The sequence below is a fragment of the Pyrus communis genome, chromosome 1, assembly GCF_041283825.1.
Source record: "Pyrus communis isolate YQ-2024b chromosome 1, ASM4128382v1, whole genome shotgun sequence".
NCBI classification, from domain to species: Eukaryota; Viridiplantae; Streptophyta; class Magnoliopsida; order Rosales; family Rosaceae; genus Pyrus; species Pyrus communis.
Genome location: NC_142565.1, coordinates 5,123,133 through 5,142,370, shown reverse-complemented (window position 1 = coordinate 5,142,370; position 19,238 = coordinate 5,123,133). Strand labels below are relative to the sequence as shown.

Here is a 19,238-nt window from a genome sequence, read left to right as displayed (position 1 = left end):
TGTAATAGCACGATACAACAAGAAATGGTGCTTAAATCCTCCTTTAAGTAATATCGTAATTCAAATTCTCCTTCGAATATTTCGGGTAGTCCAAATCCTCTTTCGAAGATTTGGTTAGGGCAAATCCTCCTACGAATATTCTAGGTAGTTCACATAATCTTCTTGCCAACCCTGCACTTAGAACTCGAACAGATGTCCGCATTTAATTGGGGCCTTAAACCTTTTAAATTTTGCCCTTCTTCTCGACAATTCCTAGCTTCGTCACTGCATGACAATTGACATCAACCTAACGTGAGATTTGTTAACTTCGTGCATTTGGCGCCATGCATGCACCGATCGTGCACGACGAGGTGAAACATAGATGTGGTAAGGATGTGAGAATATGAGGAAAAAGTATCACATCGGTAAGTGGATCAAATCATGCAAGAACTTATAAGAGATTGAATTACTTTTCATATTGTCAACTAGTTTTATGGTAGAACACCGATTTTGTTTAGATGATTATTATGACCATTTCCATAGGACTCTTTATCGTTAGTATCTTGTTGGCACGACGTATCCTGAAAAACAGACACGAATTTCAGTACCAGGAGCGGCTATGAAACGGTAATTCCCAGACCCCTTTTCTATTAAGCAAAATTTTCGAGTCAACATGATACTTTTAAACTTAGCAGGTGGAATATTTGCATTCTATAATGGGACAAGTATTATGCATGTGTTTGATTTTCATCGTTGGATAATAATTCAATGTATCTTCATCTCTTTCCCTCTCCACTCATTTATATTTAATTAGATTGGAACCTGTTTATAATAAATTGAAGTTGACATATCCTGTAAGTTAGTATATATATATATGAATTAAAAATGGAGGCTGATCTTCAACGCCAAAGTCCCCTTTATGCCATCTTTAAGCCCAAATTTAAGTGAATCAATCACGTCACTAATTAATTAATTCATGAGCATTAAGAAATAAATGTCGATTTTTTTTTAACAAGCAATATTTTTTACCCTAAAGTGTTAAGAGAGTAGTCAGTCTCATATTAGATTAGTAATAATGTGGTTCAAATTCGTTTTTGACGAGAATCGAACTTAAAATATTTTAGTTACAAATGAAGATGAATACTACTAGACCATATTATTAAGTGGCGGTAATGTCGATTATTAAATAAAGTTTGAAAGAAATTATTTGGAATCCGTCAAGGCGTCACTGCTTTGGTCAGTCATGCCCTAACTTCGATTGATAATTGTACACTTGGTTCTTCTGCTCGTGCTTCATTTTTTTTTTTAAAAATAACAAAATCCTTAGGTATTTATTTATTTATTTTTATTAAAAAAATTGAAAAAAATACAAAACAAAAGCCATAGGTGATTATTTGTATCAATACTTTTTCTTTTTTCTGATACAAGTTTATTTTGAAGTATTTTGTCGCCCTACAACTTTACGACAGAGAGTAAACAACTTGTTTTCTACGCCTGACAGTAACAAATTGAGATGGCCAAGTTGCTGTTCTGTTCTGTACATTAACGTACATGACAATTATTTGAGGACCCATAACAAAAACGTGGAGAAAGTGATAGGCTTTGCTAGTTTCGTACTTATCAAATGATATTTTAAATTACTCTGAGTTAAAGTATTTTGCATTTATTTTGTTTGTGACATCCTTATGGGTTATATCATTCATCGACACGTGTTAGTTTATGATAATAAAATTAACGAGAATTGAATTTATGAACACGTGTTAATCAATAATAGAACCACAAAAAGACTGCCCGTAAAATGAATACAGAAGATTCCAATTCAAATTACTCTAGTCCATTGACAATTTCAACGTACATGCAAAGATGCGGACGTTATATTTTAATCAACGGCCTTAATTCACGTTTGTAGTGGCTAATCGGTTTGTTGGTTCCATCGAAAGACCCAAAAGCAAGCGATTACATTTGGCCCAATTGTTTGATTGAAATAAATATTTTGGCCCAATTAAGCCCTCGGTCCTCTAGTTTTTTAACTACGGAATTTGAGCTCCTTAAACTTGAAAGCCCAAATCAAGCCCAATAAAATCCAATTGCCTAAAATAGGCCCAAGAACACCTATAAGATTGCAGAATCGTATGTGTCCAAAGTATTGTGTATTGTGTCCGCCCAATTGGTGTTTACATTCCTTGTATGTTCAAATGTATAGGAGCCCATATTATAGCATCCTATCGTTTGGTATACAAAACCCAAGTTGTATGCATTCCAACGAGCATTATTTTTCACAAGTGAACGGTTGAGATTTAACCAAATGAGATTTTGATAATTTCAACCTTTGCTTTCTGTCTTTTGATGCGAAGGAGAGCATCACTCTCCAAAAGTCATGTACATAAATGCGGCAAATACAGTTAAATTAACTTGGCATTTGAAAAGGCCGTGATTCTTACACTCTTAGTTTCTTTTGTATTCGTCTTCTTAATTTTTTTCAATAATTTGTATTTATTTATTTAACCTTAAAGTTAAAGTAAATGGTAGAATCGAGAGGAGGAAATGCAACCCTTCGAAAATAACCTGGTTTAAAAGTCTATGCTCGTATGTAGAACTTTCGCTCCAATTCGACCCGATTATTTTGAAAAGAAAATTAGAAACCTTTATCCATCCAAAAGTTACTTTTTTTTATTATTATTGTTAAGGAGAGAGTTCGAAACTATTACAATAATTTAGGAGAATAGGAATTCTGAACTCAAGACGCATGAGTAGAAATTTACACCCTATCCAAAATTTACCGCCAAATTTTCTAAATATACCCAAGAATTTGTACCATAATAAAATGGGTAAATTACCAATTTAGTCTATAAATTATAATCTGAGTGAAAATTAGGTTCTTAAACTATTTTTGTTTCTTCAGAAAAATTAGTCATTGAATTATAAAATATGCCAATTACATCCCTAATATTATATTCGAAACTACTATTTTCAAATTTTGTTAATTTAAGTCACATTACTTGCATGTGATACACATTAGAAGGTTGATTGGTAATTTTTCATAGAGAAATAGTGCATGGAGTTAGCTTTGAAGGGTAAATTAAACATTAGATTTGCAACCTATATGAAATGTTAAAGGCTTATTGGCTAGAAAATGACAGTATTACACTCTAAAGTATGTAAAGTGACTTAAGTTGACGAAAAATTGGATAAAATAGCTTTGAATGTAATATTAGGGATGAAATTAGTAATTTTTAATGTATTTAGGGACTTATTTTATAGAAAAATAATTCAGGGACTAAGGTCATCTCCAACCGAGCCGATCAAACGGCTATAGGCCAAAACATAGCCCGTTTTGACACAAAACCCATCTCCAATTGTGGGTTGGACCAAAAAAATTTGGGACCCATCAAGCCAAAATATAGCCAAATGGCCAGAGGGCTGGGCAAATATAGCCAGCCAACCAGCCAAAAGAGTTGGCCCTATCTATGCTGCTAGAAGACGTCACGTAGTCTTTTTTTTTTTTTTCGTTTCTTAAGACGAAATTAAAAAAAAATTAAAAATTCTAATTTTTTTCATATAAATACCTAAGCCATTTATACATCATTTCTCACATCATTTTCACCCTTCCATATTATCTTACCTCATTTTATTGTCTAAATTGTTAACATGCAATTAAAATATTTAATAACATGAAACTTAATATGAAACTTAAAACAACATTTAGTGCAAGTGATCCTTAAAATATGTCTGGAAATCTTATTTTAATATGGTAGTTTAATTCAATTAACCAATAAAATTAAAAAACAAACTTAAAATAATAAATTATCGAGAGGCTTATTTTTAACCTCCTTCGGTTGGAGATGGTATATAAATATGGTCTAACACTATTCATTAAAAAATAATTTCTTGCATAACTATAATCTACACAAGTACTAAACATACCCCTCAGTTGAAGATGACCTAAATCGGCACTCAACCTTATAAAATATATCATTTTTTTTACCAAGCTGAAATCATTGAGAGAGCAGCCAACAATATACAGCTGGAAACTTATTCATATATAGACCAACTGTACAACGTTTTTGCTGCTTGTTTTATTAGGTTGCACCTTAACAAAATTAGAAATTAAATATGCTCTGATTTATTATTTATCCTCTAAATAGTTTGAAAGCCTGCAATAAACAAGTAACCAATGAGTGAGGACTCCTTGTCAAACTGCAATAAACAAGTAACAAATGAGTGAGGACTCCTTGTCAAACTTTTTAATCTCTCAACGTTTCCTTAGCTTCCAGGGCTTGAACAAAATTCAAGTCAGAAGTCCAACAAAAGCAAAGTTTAGATTAACATTCGGTCACACTCATCACACATATGATATTAATAATTTAATACTAATATAAAAAGAGAAGACGAGTCTCGACGCAATAAAAAAGTTGTTTCTTTATGATCGAAGGGTCAAGAATTCAAATTATGAAAACAACTTATTTACAAAGCAAAAATAAAATAACGTACTATAAACGTTTTTCCTAAATAATCTCACGTCAAAGAGCCTAGTTGACTTGTAATCTGCGTTAACAAACAGAAAATGCAGAAAAGAAGATGATGATATGGATAGGGATGGAGGCAGCTGTTTGGATGTTATTTCTATTCTCTTCTATTTATGTGGTCATGGTTAAATTACGTTAATATTTTATATTAATTTTTTTATAAAGAAAATAAAATAAAAAATAATAAAAATATAAAATATTAACGTGATTTAACTGTGATCGCACAAATAAAAGAAGATTGAAATGATATTCAAACAAGAGGGCAGACACCGATAGGGATAGGGGCTTTTGACAAACGTCCATGGTGGAAGGCTGAGTCAGAGATTCCAATAATGCTGTTCCTGTCTGTCCACCACCTAAAGTCGGTATAAATTATAAGATAAGAAGAAGAACGCGCTTAAGCTTTAAGCGTGACAGCTTGGAATACATTTATATGTTGCTATTCGGTCACAGTTGGTCCAACCTCTTCGTGCACTTCGTTCCCAATCCACTCAGCTCTTAGTCATTCTTCCCGTTTCTTACGACGCAAACACAACCTGAAACTGGTGTTGCGACTTGCGAGTGTTGGCGTGAGTTGATTTTTTTATATTTATCAACTCGATTTATATTAATTTATCAAACTGTCATGTGCTTTATGAGCAGGAACAAATCATGTAATAAATAAAAGGAAACATTTTGATGCTGAATAACCGGTTAGATTTAAGATATTTCAAAAGAAAAGAAATTGAGTTTAACTTCTAAATTTTATCCAAATTGAAAACAGAAGATGAATTTCAATTAGTTATGAATGAAAATTATGCAATTCATCACAACATGAGCAATAGCCTCAATCGATCTTCCTTGTTCTTTAAGAAACATGTTTGTTTTGTAAGTTTTCCCTTAGATATACATTGGATATTCATGTCAAAATAAGTGATAACAAGGTGTGTAGTGTCTTGACAAATGTTAACATAAGGTTTAGAAATTAGTTAAAATAAATAAAAACCTATGTAGCTATGAATAATTATACAGCCGCAATAAGAAAATGAGTCATTGGATAATTAGAATCATCTTTTTAATAAAATGAGTTTGATTTTGGACAAACGAATATAAATATGTATTATCATCCATAGAACACCATTACGACACCAATTACCATCGCAATTAAATATTTTATTTGTTAGGGATCTTTTAATTAGAGTATGCATCTCCCACACTCGAGTTGTCAAGCAAAGCAAATCCCAAAAGCAAAAAGGGGGGCAGAAAGTTACGAGTAGCGCCGCATGCCGCTTACTTTGGCACTGTTAGATCCCACATCGCTCGTTCAGGAGGGAGAATCTTTTATGCCACATATGTACATGCCCACCTCCATATAGCACAATGCCTTTTGGGAGAACTCAAAAGTTAAGCGAGTTCGCGCGATCCCAATCCCAAGATGGATGACCCACTGGGAAGTTCTACGATATAGTCAAACCCGGGATGTGATAGGCACCTTGTTTTTTTTTTTTTTTTTACCTTTTTGTATGCGATTAAAGAAGTTGAAATTCCATTATAAAATTTATTGACAAGATGGAAGTAGTTCAACTCATTGTAAGCACTTGCAACATCATTTTTCAATATGAGATTCACACTCTCAATATTCTCTTTCTCGTGTGGTGCCAACGCACACTACGTGATGTGGGATCACTTGGGCCATTGGACTTAATACGTAGGCAAACCTGCTTTGATATCATAAATAAAGTCGAGTTTCCACTAAAAACTCAAGCTCAAAAGTCCCCAACCAAGAATGGAAACGACCTTTTGACTCACTCCCCATTCTCTCTTAAATAAAGCTCGCCCTTAAGCCCTGAGCAGGTCGGCTGGATCTTTTTCTGTTCTATTCTAGCCACGAGAAAAAGACACACTATTGTCATGTTCCCACCATGAGAAAGGTAAAATGGGTACGCTGTTATTTTTTCAATGTGATAGTCGCACATAAGACATTTTCCAACCAAATCAATCTACATACTTCTAGATCAACTAATCATATGCGCATTAAGTCTTGAATCTTTCTCCCCTTCCAATATATAGGTGGTACAAAAATTGATGCATTACCTTTACTTTTTGGGCGTGATATTCTTCCTGAACCAAAACCAAAAACTAAAAAAAAAAATGGTGGGAGATTGTAGGTAAGTGCACAAGTGCGAACCAGATAAAGAAAACCATAAAACCCAACCTCACGTGAAGGACAACTCCACTTTGGACTTTGGGGTGTTTTAGCTCAGCAAACCGTAAACGAGGTGTTGGTGCAGGTGGAATGAAAGGAGAGTCGGTCCACCATCTTCGCATTTGACCTGAATTCCATCCTAATTTGAATTCGAATTTGAATTTCATTCACCAGAAAACCCACCTCCTCAATTCTCATAGGACAGTCATAAAGAAGTGGCCCTTGCTTTGAAGCTTTGACTTTGACCAAATTCCACACACCCACGAAACAAAGTAGAAGGAAAGTCACGCTTTCCTTCCTCCTTCCTTTCAGACCCTCGCCCAACAGCAATATAAATCCCCAAAGCCTTCCGTTTCCTCATAACTCCAAGCGCCTCTAAGTCGAGGTTCCTCGTCGATCTTTTTCTCACTCTAACAACAAACGCACAAGTTATCATCCTCGTCCTACTATCTGTCACTCTCTGTCTCCGGAGATCTGTTGAGTACTTGAAACTTAAAAGGTAAGGAAAAGCTTTCTGGGCTTGATTGTTTGAGCTTTGTGGAACCTTAAAGTTTGAATCTTTCTGTATTTGGATTGAGTTTTTTGATATAATTATGTGTGATTTCAATTGGGTTTTGTGAAATATTTCTGGGTTTTGAGTTAATTGGGTTGAAGTTTGAATTTTTGGATCTGGGGTTGTCTGTTTTCACTGATTTCTGGGTTCTTTTGGGTTATATTTTGATAATTAAGGAGAAAAGTTTATGGATTTGTGAAGTTTTATGATTATTTTTGGAACTCAATGGGAAAAACCAACCATATAGTTTTCAAGATTTAGTTTTTGGGTTTTTTTTTTTCTGATGAGGTGGGTGAATTCTCTGTTCAATTTGTGTAAAATCTTAGATTCAACAATTATGCAGCTGTGGAAGTGCTTTTTTAATTTTATTTGCTGATATGAGCAACTTTACATAGAAGTAGCATCTGTAAATCTGCTACCAGTTATTGAAATTGAGTGGTATATTGAACTTTTGTTGTTACGATGGTGCAGGACTTTGGATATGTGCAAGGGTTCCAAAAATAAACTCAGCCCCTCAAATTTCAACATGGAAAGCGAATTCCAGAAGCAGAAATCGGTTTTGGTCGAATTGTCCGCCTCGGACAATCTCGAAGCTTTCAGGACTGAAGTAGAAGAGAAGGGTTTCCATATTGATGAGGCCGGCTTTTGGTATGGAAGAAGAATCGGGTCAAAGAAGATGGGGTTCGAAGAGAGGACGCCGCTTATGATCGCTGCCATGTTCGGTAGCACTAGGGTTCTGAAGTATATAATTCAGTCTGGCATGGCTGATGTCAACAGGTGTTGCGGCTCAGATAGGGTCACTGCCCTTCACTGTGCCGCTGCTGGCGGTTCCACTGCTTCACTTGAGGTTGTCAAGCTCTTGCTTGATGCATCTGCTGATGCTGATTGCGTCAATGCTAACGGAAACAAGCCCGTTGACTTGATTGCCCCAGCTTTGAAGTCGCCCTGCAGCTCAAGAAGGAAGGCCATGGAGATGCTGTTGAGAGGCGATAAGTCAATTATGGAAAGCGATACTGAAGAGGGAGACCAACAGAAGGTTTCGAGCCCCCAGATGTCGAAAGAGGGAAGTGAGAAGAAAGAATATCCGATTGATATATCGTTGCCTGATATCAACAATGGGATATATGGTACAGATGAGTTCAGAATGTTCACTTTCAAGGTGAAGCCGTGCTCGAGGGCCTACTCTCATGACTGGACAGAGTGCCCTTTTGTTCACCCAGGCGAAAACGCCAGGAGGAGAGACCCAAAAAAGTACCCATACAGCTGTGTTCCCTGCCCTGAATTCCGCAAAGGATCGTGCCAGAAGGGAGATGTCTGTGAGTATGCTCATGGTGTCTTTGAGTCCTGGCTTCATCCTGCTCAGTATCGAACCCGCCTTTGCAAAGATGAAACCGGTTGCACGAGGAAGGTGTGCTTCTTTGCTCACCGACCCGAAGAACTACGCCCGGTGTATGCTTCTACGGGTTCAGCCATGCCTTCACCAAGGTCAATGTCAGTTAGTGCAGCAGATATGGCAGCCTTGAGCCCGTTAGCTCTGGGTTCATCAGCTATGTCTATGCCAGCTACATCAACACCGCCCATGTCTCCACTGGCGGCCGCTTCATCTCCTAAGAGCGGAGGTTTGTGGCAGAACAAAGTTAACCTCACCCCGCCTGCCTTGCAGCTTCCGGGTAGCAGGCTTAAGAGTGCGTGTAGTGCCCGAGATTTGGAGTTGGAGATGGAATTGCTAGGACTAGATAGTCATTCAAGCCAACAACAGCAACAGCAGCAACAGCAGCAACAGCACTTGTGGGATGAGATATCTCGTCTCTCCTCCTCGCCGTCCTACAGCAGGCATGGAGAATTGAAGCCAACTAACCTTGATGATGCTTTCGGATCCTTCGATCCTTCTTTGTCGTCTCAATTGCAGGGACTCTCTCTAAAGCCTTCAACCCCAAACCATCGCCAAAACATGAACCAGCTTCGTTCGAGCTACCCAACCAACTTGTCATCCTCTCCGGTGAGGAAGCCCTCATCATTTGGGCTCGACTCGCCCAGTGCTCTTGCAGCAGCCGTTATGAATTCCAGGTCTGCTGCATTTGCACAGCAGCGGAGCCAGAGTTTCATTGATCGCGGAGCAGTGAACCATCTTCCCGGGCTTAATGCTCCAGTTAATTCTTCCACCATGAGGCAGTCCTCAGATTGGGGCTCACCTGGTGGGAAATTGGATTGGGGAATGCAAGGAGACGAGCTGAACAAGCTGACGAAGTCTGCCTCTTTTGGGTTCCGAAGCAACAATGCCGGCCCACCTGGCTTTAAGACTCCGGCGGTTGAGGAGCCGGATGTCTCTTGGGTCAATACCCTAGTTAGGGATGTTTCTTCCGAGAGGTCTGAGCTGTTTGGTGCAGACAAGAAGCAAAGGTATCATCACCTCAACAATGGGGGTCACGAAATGCTTCCGTCGTGGGCGGAGCTGATGTACATAGAACAGGAGCAGAGGGCGTAAGCAACGGTCCTGTGCTCCCAGCATCCGCTGAAGAAATCGACACGTCGAAGTATTTTATTAGTCTTTCGATAAATTTATAGTTACTTGTAATCTAAGAAAACGGGAAAGGTCACAGCAAACCAATTCCATTCAATCAAGGCCCTCAAATTCTGGGCAGGAGAGAGGAGACCAAGTTAGGCTCTAGAATTTGGAGAAATTAGATAGGAGGCGAATATGCTCTGCTATATTTTTTCATTGTATTATTGTATTTATTTATTTATTTTCCCTCTCCATCTGGGAGATGCTAATTTCTAGTTCTTCACAGAGATGATAAATGCATCAGTGGCAGAAATGTATTTTTATTCAGTCTGATCAAATCTTGCAACTCATTTAGAAAGTAAAGCGTTTCTGTGTTGTAATCTATGATTTTTCGATTTTATTTATTTATTTCAAAAATTATTATTGTTAAGGGAATGGAGGAGGATTCGAAACTATTACTTTGATTTATCTTCAAATCTTGCAACTCATGGGGAAGTGCTGGATCATTGTAGCTATTCCTTCCCATATTCGCCGTCATGCAAACGAGGTTGCTCGCTGTTTAGCCCGTTGGCTGTCCGATTCAACGAAGTATGTACTTGGTTTGAGGAAACTCGACATCTTAAGGCATCATAGGCTACTGAATATCTAGATGGTTCATTGCCAATATCAGAAGCAAACCCTAGCTCATTTCCTTTGGCCAATCTAACTCAGTTCCAATTTCATTTGAGAAACTCGTTAAATACATGACACTTCAAGCTTATCTTGTGCCTCCTGGGTGTATACACTTGTGCGTTTACATATCTCATCACATGATGTTCGGTAATAGAGCAAAATCTCTGTTACTACTGGCCAAGTAATTCACAAATCATTGAAAACATTACACTTCAAACATAAGTGGTTATTAGCCTATTAATGAGAAACACTTGTATGCCACTCCCTACATTAATTCAGGTCCACCAAAATGAGCCAATGTGAGGCACGAATGTATAGGGTCTCTCTTATTTGTGTCTTGGTCAGACATACAATTTGGCACGAAGGGGTGCACCTAAGAACATCTCATGTTACTAGAGAGAGATTTCACCACATTCTTTGTTACGTCACATTGGCATCCTGAAACAATAAGACAATTTCATGCGAGAAAATCAAAACACACGACACCGATGACATCCGAAAATATAAGTAAGTAAAATCTTCAAATCAAATACTGGCAAAGTAATGCACAAACGTTGATTTTTATTTGGTTTGGCACAAAATTGGTTGGTTATCACAAACATTATCAGAAGCAAACCCTTGCTCATTTCATTAGGCCAATCTAACCCAGTTCCAATTTCATTTTGGAAACTCGTTAAATACATCACACTTTAAGCTTATCTCGTGCCTCCTGGGTGTATACACTTGTACATTTACATATCTCATCACATGACGTTCGGTAATAGGACAAAATCTCTGCACTACTGGCCAAGTAATTCACAATTCATTAAAAACATTGCACTTCAATGGTTATTAGCCTATTAATGAGAAAAACTTGTATACCACTCCCTACATTAATTCAGGTCCACCAAAATGAGCCAATGTGAGGCACGAATGTATAGGGTCTCTCTTATTTGTGTCTTGGGCAGACATACAATTTGGCACGAAGGGGCGCACCTAAGAACATCTCATATTACTAGAAAGAGATTTCACCACATTCTTTCTTATGCCACATTGGCATCATGAAACAATAAGACAATTTCATGCAAGAAACATTGATTTTTATTTGGTTTGGCACAAAATTGGTTGGTTATCACAAACATTATCCTAATCCCAATATAATGCAAGGCTAATGAAAACAATCTAGGGTTTAGGTTAGGCATTATATCTAATTATCTACATTGGAAGTTGGGTGGTCACCTCTTCGATCCATCCATCCTTGCTGGAACGTTTCAGTGCCAGGATGGAAAGCAAAACGCAGCGTTCTGCCTTTGTTTCTTGTTTATACAAAATTGTTAGGCCGATGGCGTGTGGGGCCCGCGACATTTGACGTTTGTCCTTGCTTGGTCCATCCAGCCGCCCATGAGTTAATTTTCTCAATCCAACAAATATAAAGTGTCCAAAATCCCCCATAAACGAAGCTTCCTCCTACTTTTCCTTTTCCAATATACAGGTGATTAGTGACGAGGATGACACATCCACTTCTTTCTTGTCTTATTATATTATTTGAAAAACAATTTCCGCACTTCTGTTTTCTTCTTGCAAAAAGGGTTACACAGAAAGAATGATCAAATCAAGTTTTTTTTTTTTTTTTTTTTTTTTGTTTTTTTGTTATGACTCAAATTTAATCATTTTTTGCTTGACCTTTATAGTTCAAGTGATAAAAAGTTCTGCCCGTACTTAGACTCACTGTACGTGTGAATATGCAGTATATACCAAGTTGCAACACATACATAAACACACGCTTCATGATTCTAAGCCGAGTTTAGTGCAGATCTACAAATATCCATATATTTGAAACTATGTATATTTTTTCTTTTTACAACACGATATTCTAAAGTATTTTACTTTCCCTCCATGAGGGCAACTTTCTAATTCCATTCTGCCAAAATTCTTAAAATAATAGGCCAACCTTCCTAAAAAAAATTGGAAATATTAGGCCGAATAAAAAAAAGAAAAATTAAAATATTTATTGGTTTTGGTCAAAAATTTCTCTAGCCCTTTTTGTTGGGTTTTACTAACCCAAACTCATTTAAACGATTTAAAGCGTTTTCGTATTGCCACTTCATACTACATTCTAATGGTATTACTCTTCACTGGTAAGTGAGAGGTTTTAGGTTCAATTCTTGTTAAAGACGAATTTGAACTACATTGTTGCTAGCGAGGCTAAGCCCACCCCCTCCCCTTAATGTCGATTAGCATATGGGCACACACAAAGTGTGTAAGAAAATTTTTAAACAGCAAAATTTGGTTATTTCATAGAATTTTGGTTAACAATGAGTGTTTTATTAATTAGTAAAGATAATATCAAGAGCCGTGTGATGCATCCGACCTTGAATGAGTGTTTTATTTTTTAGGGTCATCCAATCCATTTTCATCGTCTTTGCATGTCTATCAATTCAATGATTGTTTATGGTGGGAAGTTTATTCCTAGTTATTCTCAGGGTTTTGACACTCGGATCCTTTCTTCTTTAGGGATCCAACCTATCCCTCGCAAGCACCTACTATTCTTCCTGTCCTTTGGTCTCCTCTTTAGTTTCCTTGAGTTAAGCTTAATACATATGGTTTGTCTAAAGGAAATCCCGATCCTGCTGCATGTGGAGGAGTTTTCAGGAATTGCCATGGTCGTTTTCTTGGAGGTTTTTGTCAATGGATTGGTCATCGTAACTCTTTTTTTGCAGAGTTATCATCAATTATTATTGGTATTGAGTTTGCATATCAGCGGGGTTGACATTGTCTTTGGTTGGAAAGTGATAGTTCTGGTGTTATTTCTGCTCTTCAATCGTCTGATTTTGATTTGGCCTCTTCATACGCAATGGTCTATTTGTTTGGATCGCATTCGGAAAATGACTTTCTACGCATCTCACATATATCGCGAAGGAAATCTTGTTGCGGACAATTTTGCTAACATGGTATTGTCTTCTCCTAACTTGGCATGATTCTCCTCCGATGGCGGTTCGGGCTGCTCTGTTTTCAGACTATGTTGGCTTGCCTGATTACCACTTCTCAAATTAATGTACATGTCGGCATCCAGGTTTGTCTCGCTTTTTTTTTTTTCTCCTAACTTTATGGGGTTGTTTGACTTGTTTTGCAGGTTTAGACCTTTAGGTTTGAAGGGGTTAGGTTTCATGTCCCCCCCTTTTTTCTTTATTTCATTCTTGTTTTTTGTTTCTAGAAGGATAAGATTTACGTCCCCTCTTTTTTTTCGTGTATTCTTTTTTATTGTCTTTGTTTTTTTAGGGATAAGGTTTATGTCTCCCCCGACTAGGTGTAACTTATTTTTTCGTTATCAATAAAATTTTCCTTGTACCGTCGAGGTTTCCCAAAAAAAAAAAAAAAACCGTGTGATGCATCCGACCTTGAATTTGTTCAGGAATAGGTTCCCGTGCCTTGTTAAGCTTGCACATTGCATAAATACATAACAAAATGCTTAGAATTGTATTACTTTGAGGTTTTGCAGCTCCATGGAGATGGCTTCCGAGCAGGTTTTCCTGCATTAGTTGGAGAGCACCGTATAATCTATGTTCTTCATGCTAACGAAGATGGAAGTCTTGTGAACCAGATTTCCGCTGAACAATCTTCTCTGGTTGATTGGATTCTTGTGGATAGTGCAAAGGGTGGCAGGTAAGGAAATTCATTTTTCTTCTTCATCTACTCTCGTTCTTAAACAACGTCTTGTATGTATGACCGTTCGCATTAGCAACTGTCTGAACATAGATTTAACCCACGTAGTTTACTAGCAACTTCAGTAGAAAGACAACGACGTATTTCCTTCAATTTATTCGACATAATTACCACGCGAAGACCGTGTGTAAAGTGTTTTATGGTTCCAAAAATGTCCACAACCTCACATGGCCTCTGCTGTGCTAATTTCGTCGAAAGAACAGACATAATTAAGCCGCTTCACCCAAACTACTGTTAGCACAATCATTTAAATGTATGTAGTATCGAATATATGAGATTGTTATGATTCACTTCACTCTGAAATCGTTTGGACGCAGTTTAAGCTACCGAACATTAGGAGCAAACACGGGCGGCTCTGGGCAGGAGGAATAAAGCCTGAGAACGCTGGTGAGGCTCTTTCTGTCCTCAAACCTCAAGGAATTGATGTCAGCAGCGGCATTTGCGGCCCAGACGGCATTCAGAAGGATCAATGCGAATATCTTCCTTCATGAGTGCAGTTCGTTCTGTAAACTGATCGAGCCTGAGCTGAAATCATTTGGAAATTTCGAGACTCAATGCTTTTCATTCAAATCATTATACTTCACTATACATATTCCAACGTGTTACTATTCAACAGCCTGCAATGTATCTATGCAAGGCACCAGTTCTCTTAATACACAGTATATTAAGAAAAAGAATGGCTGCCAAAGGCAGACTAGTAATGCAGAGCCAGAAACTGTCCGGGGGTTAAAGCAAGGTGGTCAGAAAGAATTTAATCCTTTGGTACGCTGTAACGCTTCGATCGTTGTACCTTATGACTTCACGGCTTCATTCTGGGACTGCTGATCCGGCGAGTTCCTTATCTGTTTGATAATATACAACATCCCCTGTATCACTCACGTAATGATCTTGTTTAAAGCTTCTTAAAAGAACTCCCAGTAAGTGAAGTGGGAGAGGCCCCGATTTCTTCGGTTCTCTGTAGTACTTCCCAAGCACAGGCTTAGCTGCCTCCGTCTGGAACGAACAAACGGAAAACAAGCCGAGAATTAAAACAGGGTACACAATTGAATTGATTTTTCGGCCAAAGAGATTAGTTTGAAGGGGTACTCACGGCTTCTATTAAGTTGTAATGTGGGATTTGAGGGAAGAGATGATGTATAACATGAGTCCCGATATCATGATGGATGTTGTTAATCCAACCGTAATCGCGATCGATGGTTGTCAATCCTCCTCTTAGGTAACTCCATTCCTGTTTGATAGATACAAAATATTTCAGAAGTGTGAAAGCATTTGCATTGTTTGGAGATTTAACAAAATCGAACACCTTACCTTCCCACGGTACCATGGAAGCTTGTCCTCGTGGCCGTGGTGATGCAAGTAAGTCACTAAGTCCAACCACAAGACAAACATCTGCATTCGGAAGCAAATTTAAAAGAAACAATTGTAAGATGAGAGAAGGAAGACTTGGTAGAGGCATTCGTTTATGCCAGCATTGCAGAAGCACGAGCATATAGAGACGGAACCTACCCAGTATGGAACACCGTAGAGCTTAAGCACTTGGACAGGACCCATTGTGAAAGACAGACCGACTAGCAGCGCAGCCATTGCTGTCCAACAGGCAGTGGAAGTAATGATATCTTTCCCTTCATTCGGGAGAAACAGTTCGCTGTTTGGATTGTAGTGAGAGCCATTCTTTCCCGGACTTCGATTCCACTGTGATCGAAATCAGCAGCGTATACCACAACATATCAGAAAAAGACATCACAGGCTCATTGTTCGTGTAAGTAACGAAGAAGCGAGGAAGCGGAAGGCTCACCAGATAGAAAGGATAAGCAAGCATGGGGAATGGCAAGGTGAACCTAAATATCTGAGTCATCTTATCTAAACTCTTGTAAATTTTCTCAGGCAACTGCAAAACCAGATGAGACTAATTACGAGCGAAATAACTTACTTGTTCGAAGTTAATGAAAAACAAAATCTATAGGATGAACAATTTGATACGCCGAATTAAGAACAGAGTTGGACACAAACGGAAACTCACCGGATGCCAAGACTCATCGTTTTCGACGTGTCCATGGTTCTGATGATGAGTTCTGTGGCTAATTCTCCTGTGACAGTAAATGGCCAATGGTTACTGTGCAAGTTTTGTTACATGTCTGGACAGGATTATATTTTCTGAAAGAAAACTAACCATCCATGGTATGGGACAAGGATTGAAGAATGAAGAAGATGACCGACCACGCTATTCAGCTTCGGATTATTCGAGAAGCTTCCGTGGCCACTGCACAAACAAAACAACAAACAATTCACATCAATCGGCTAAGAAAAACTGCAAAAAAATCCACATTGCAAGCAGAACGAGCATTCAAATATATATATATTTTTTTTCTAACAGCAACATAGACGACGATTCAAACTTGAGTGTGAAAGCCTCGGCCAACTAACCTAAGCCAAGAAGCATACAATTCAAGAGGCACTGAAATCCTGAATTAGAAAGTGCACATTTTTGTTCACCGCCCCTTAAGTGGTTGTAAGCATCGTTAATTGCCAATTAAATGAGTGTTAATTAATCTGAAGAATTTACAGTACAAATCTCGAAACTTAAACTCAATAATTAACGTAGAAAAATACACTCAACTAGAAGAACGTGTAAAAATTAATACTTCAACTGAAAGAAAGCAAACTTTACGTACCAATCATGTCCAAGAACAAAGAGAGCCCAGAACATGGTGCCCTGAGCAACCCAATAGAGAGGCCAAACAACCCAATTGTTAAAGTAAGCTGCAACAGCCGCCATCCCAAAAACCACCGCCACATCTCTGACCACATAGCTCATAGATCTCCAGGGGTCCTTAACCCAGCAATGCTTCGGAATGGCAGCCCTGATGTCACCCAAATTGAAGGGGGGAGGGGCACCAGGGTCGAATCCACCACCGTCTCCAACCCCATGTGTGCTCCCTCTCCCATTATCTTCCCCGTCCACGGATGGGACCCGCAATGGGGCACTCACATTGAGTGACCATTTTGCCTCTCTGAACCGAAAAAGATTGGTGCTTTTTGAGGTTGGAAACGGCCGGAGGGAGGAAGGAACGGTGGGTTTTGACGGGAGGGCGTTTCTGGGATGTGGGTAGAATTTAGGGAGAGGTTTTAGGGTGCATTCTGAGAGGACCCAAGTCGCCATTGGAGAGACCCAGAGGGGAAAAATGCAGAAAGATTTGAGCTTTCAGGTCGGATTGGATGGCGGAATGGAGAGTGGAAGTGGAACTAATCGGTCATAAAAAGGAGGACGAGGAGGATAACATAAGGGCCTCACTCCTCCACGTCCAAATACAACTTGTGCTTCTTGTCGCTCGTCCTCTTCTCTCTCCCTCTAGGATTATGCAAGTTGCAACAGTTTCTCTCCCCTCCTCTGTTGGTGGATGGTAATAAAATGAATTCTGCGTTAAAAGCTTATTTTGTTTGGAGAGTTTGGTTTTGTTTATATATTGGATGTTGGTGCGCGTACGAACAAATTAAAATTTGAGTAATGATATTCATATCATGTTTTTGTACCACATTTTTATAGTTATTTGATGTGGACATCCACATCATTTGAATTAATTAGATTTTTAAATTTAGTTCATTATTTAATAAACTAATAAATAAGAAAAACTAATTAATAAATGATGATTGTAGTATACGAGGAGTTTTTCTTCTTCCTTTCCTTGGATTTTGCAAATTTTTCAAATGATGTGACTGTCTACAACAAATGTCATCTAAGGTGATATATAAAAATATAGTATGAATAACATTACTATTAAAAATTTCAAGTTTATTTTTTTTTTTAAGTATAACGATATATTTTTACACTAAGGGGGAAGGGGGAGTTCGGCTAAGCCACACAATGGGTAACCTAATTTGGTATCAAATTCGTCATTCAAGAGACTTACAAGTAAAATGAATATCACCATATTGTAGTATTAAGTAGAAAAAAATTGCAAGTTAGAAAGAAAAAAAAAAAAAAGGGAAAGAAAGATGGAATTTTAGGTGGGAATTGGATCCTCTCCTGCGCCTAAGGAGAGGATCCTCCTGACCAATGATCTTGGACCGTTAGATTTTCATCCAACGGTTATAATTATTATAACTTTAAAGTGATCTCCTGTTTGTAATCGTTGGATAAAAATTCAACGGTCCAAGATCTTTTGTTAGAAAAATCCTCTCCTTGGCTCAGGAGAGAGGATCCAATTCCTTTTAGTTGGGAGGCAAAAGAGAGACGTTGATTGGACAGCGGGCCCAAACAAATGTGAAATAAGGCGGGTAGTGGACGCGGTCAAAATCTGGCTCCTATTGGTGGAGAAACTTTTGGTATACGTGAAACCGAACCATCACATCAAGTTATAATAATACAATTAATTAAAATTTTTTAAAATTTTTAATTAATTGTATTACGACACTTAATATATTAAATTACTTTTCAGCACATTCAAAAATTTCTTGTGGTGTAGCTGTGTGATCTACGTTTGTTCTTTGTCAAATTCGTTTTTGTCCTCGTGAACCATTAAAAGTCAATTTAAATTTGTCATTTTTCAATAATTGAAATCGCAGCGTAACACACATTAATAATGTTTTTTCTATTTCAACCGAAATATGGATCGCCAATTTTCACATGGCCTGTTCAACTGACCAAGTACTAAACCGTCCTAGTATTATAATTGCGACCGTCCTAGTGTTATGATTGAAGGTGTTCAGTGAGAAAAACGTGGACAAACAAATCAAATGTCAGACCAAATGAATTTTAGACCCGAGGATAAAGTAAAAATAAAACTAATGAAAATGATTTGAAAACTTTGAGTTTTAATGATAAAGATAAAATAAAAGGTAAAGTGAATAGTACTATGATTGACTTTTTTAGTGTAAAAGTATGATTTTTCGTTAAAGTGAACAGTACCGTAGATTTTTCGTTAAAACTTCCTAATGTAAATGGATCAATCAAAGAATCAACCGCACGTGGTTCGTGCAGATTTTCTTTTTTTCTGTTTTGTTGAGTCCTTGCTCGTTTTGGTCGGAAGAGTACGTTTGATCCAAGAAATTGGACCACCGTATTAAGCGGTAAAATTACAATTGCACGCAATATAATATGGTTTAAACGGTTTATTTGTA

The 19,238-nt window shown here is 37.9% G+C and overlaps 1 protein-coding gene and 2 pseudogenes across 2 annotated transcripts; 2 read left to right on the top strand and 1 right to left on the bottom strand.

The window, feature by feature from the left end:
• The first annotated feature begins 6,655 nt into the window (after positions 1–6,655).
• Positions 6,656–10,109, top strand: LOC137720063 (zinc finger CCCH domain-containing protein 29 pseudogene; annotated as a pseudogene). The gene is made up of 2 exons (XR_015962448.1): positions 6,656–7,189; positions 7,715–10,109. The product of XR_015962448.1 is annotated as a zinc finger CCCH domain-containing protein 29 pseudogene (transcript).
• A 3,173-nt stretch (positions 10,110–13,282) lies between these two features.
• LOC148699022 (N-(5'-phosphoribosyl)anthranilate isomerase 1, chloroplastic pseudogene) lies at positions 13,283–14,634 on the top strand (annotated as a pseudogene).
• A 28-nt stretch (positions 14,635–14,662) lies between these two features.
• LOC137720574 (omega-3 fatty acid desaturase, chloroplastic) lies at positions 14,663–17,604 on the bottom strand. Its single transcript, XM_068459659.2, has 8 exons — positions 16,793–17,604; positions 16,291–16,380; positions 16,141–16,207; positions 15,916–16,008; positions 15,627–15,812; positions 15,429–15,509; positions 15,211–15,348; positions 14,663–15,113 (listed from the first exon to the last, which is right to left on the bottom strand). Exons 1-8 carry the CDS (start codon positions 17,278–17,280, stop codon positions 14,928–14,930), a joined length of 1,329 nt encoding a protein of 442 aa, XP_068315760.2. The 5' UTR covers positions 17,281–17,604; the 3' UTR covers positions 14,663–14,927.
• Positions 17,605–19,238: the final 1,634 nt, after the last annotated feature.

Bases quoted from the DNA above. Each gene is read 5' to 3' on its own strand.
- LOC137720574 (XM_068459659.2), bottom strand. From the start codon at position 17,280: ATGGCGACTTGGGTCCTCTCAGAATGCACCCTAAAACCTCTCCCTAAA. The intron at 16,381-16,792 runs GTACGTAAAGTT...TTGTTTGTGCAG, and splicing joins TTTGTTCTTGGACATGATTG to TGGCCACGGAAGCTTCTCGA. The intron at 15,349-15,428 runs GTAAGGTGTTCG...TCTATCAAACAG, and splicing joins TTCCATGGTACCGTGGGAAG to GAATGGAGTTACCTAAGAGG.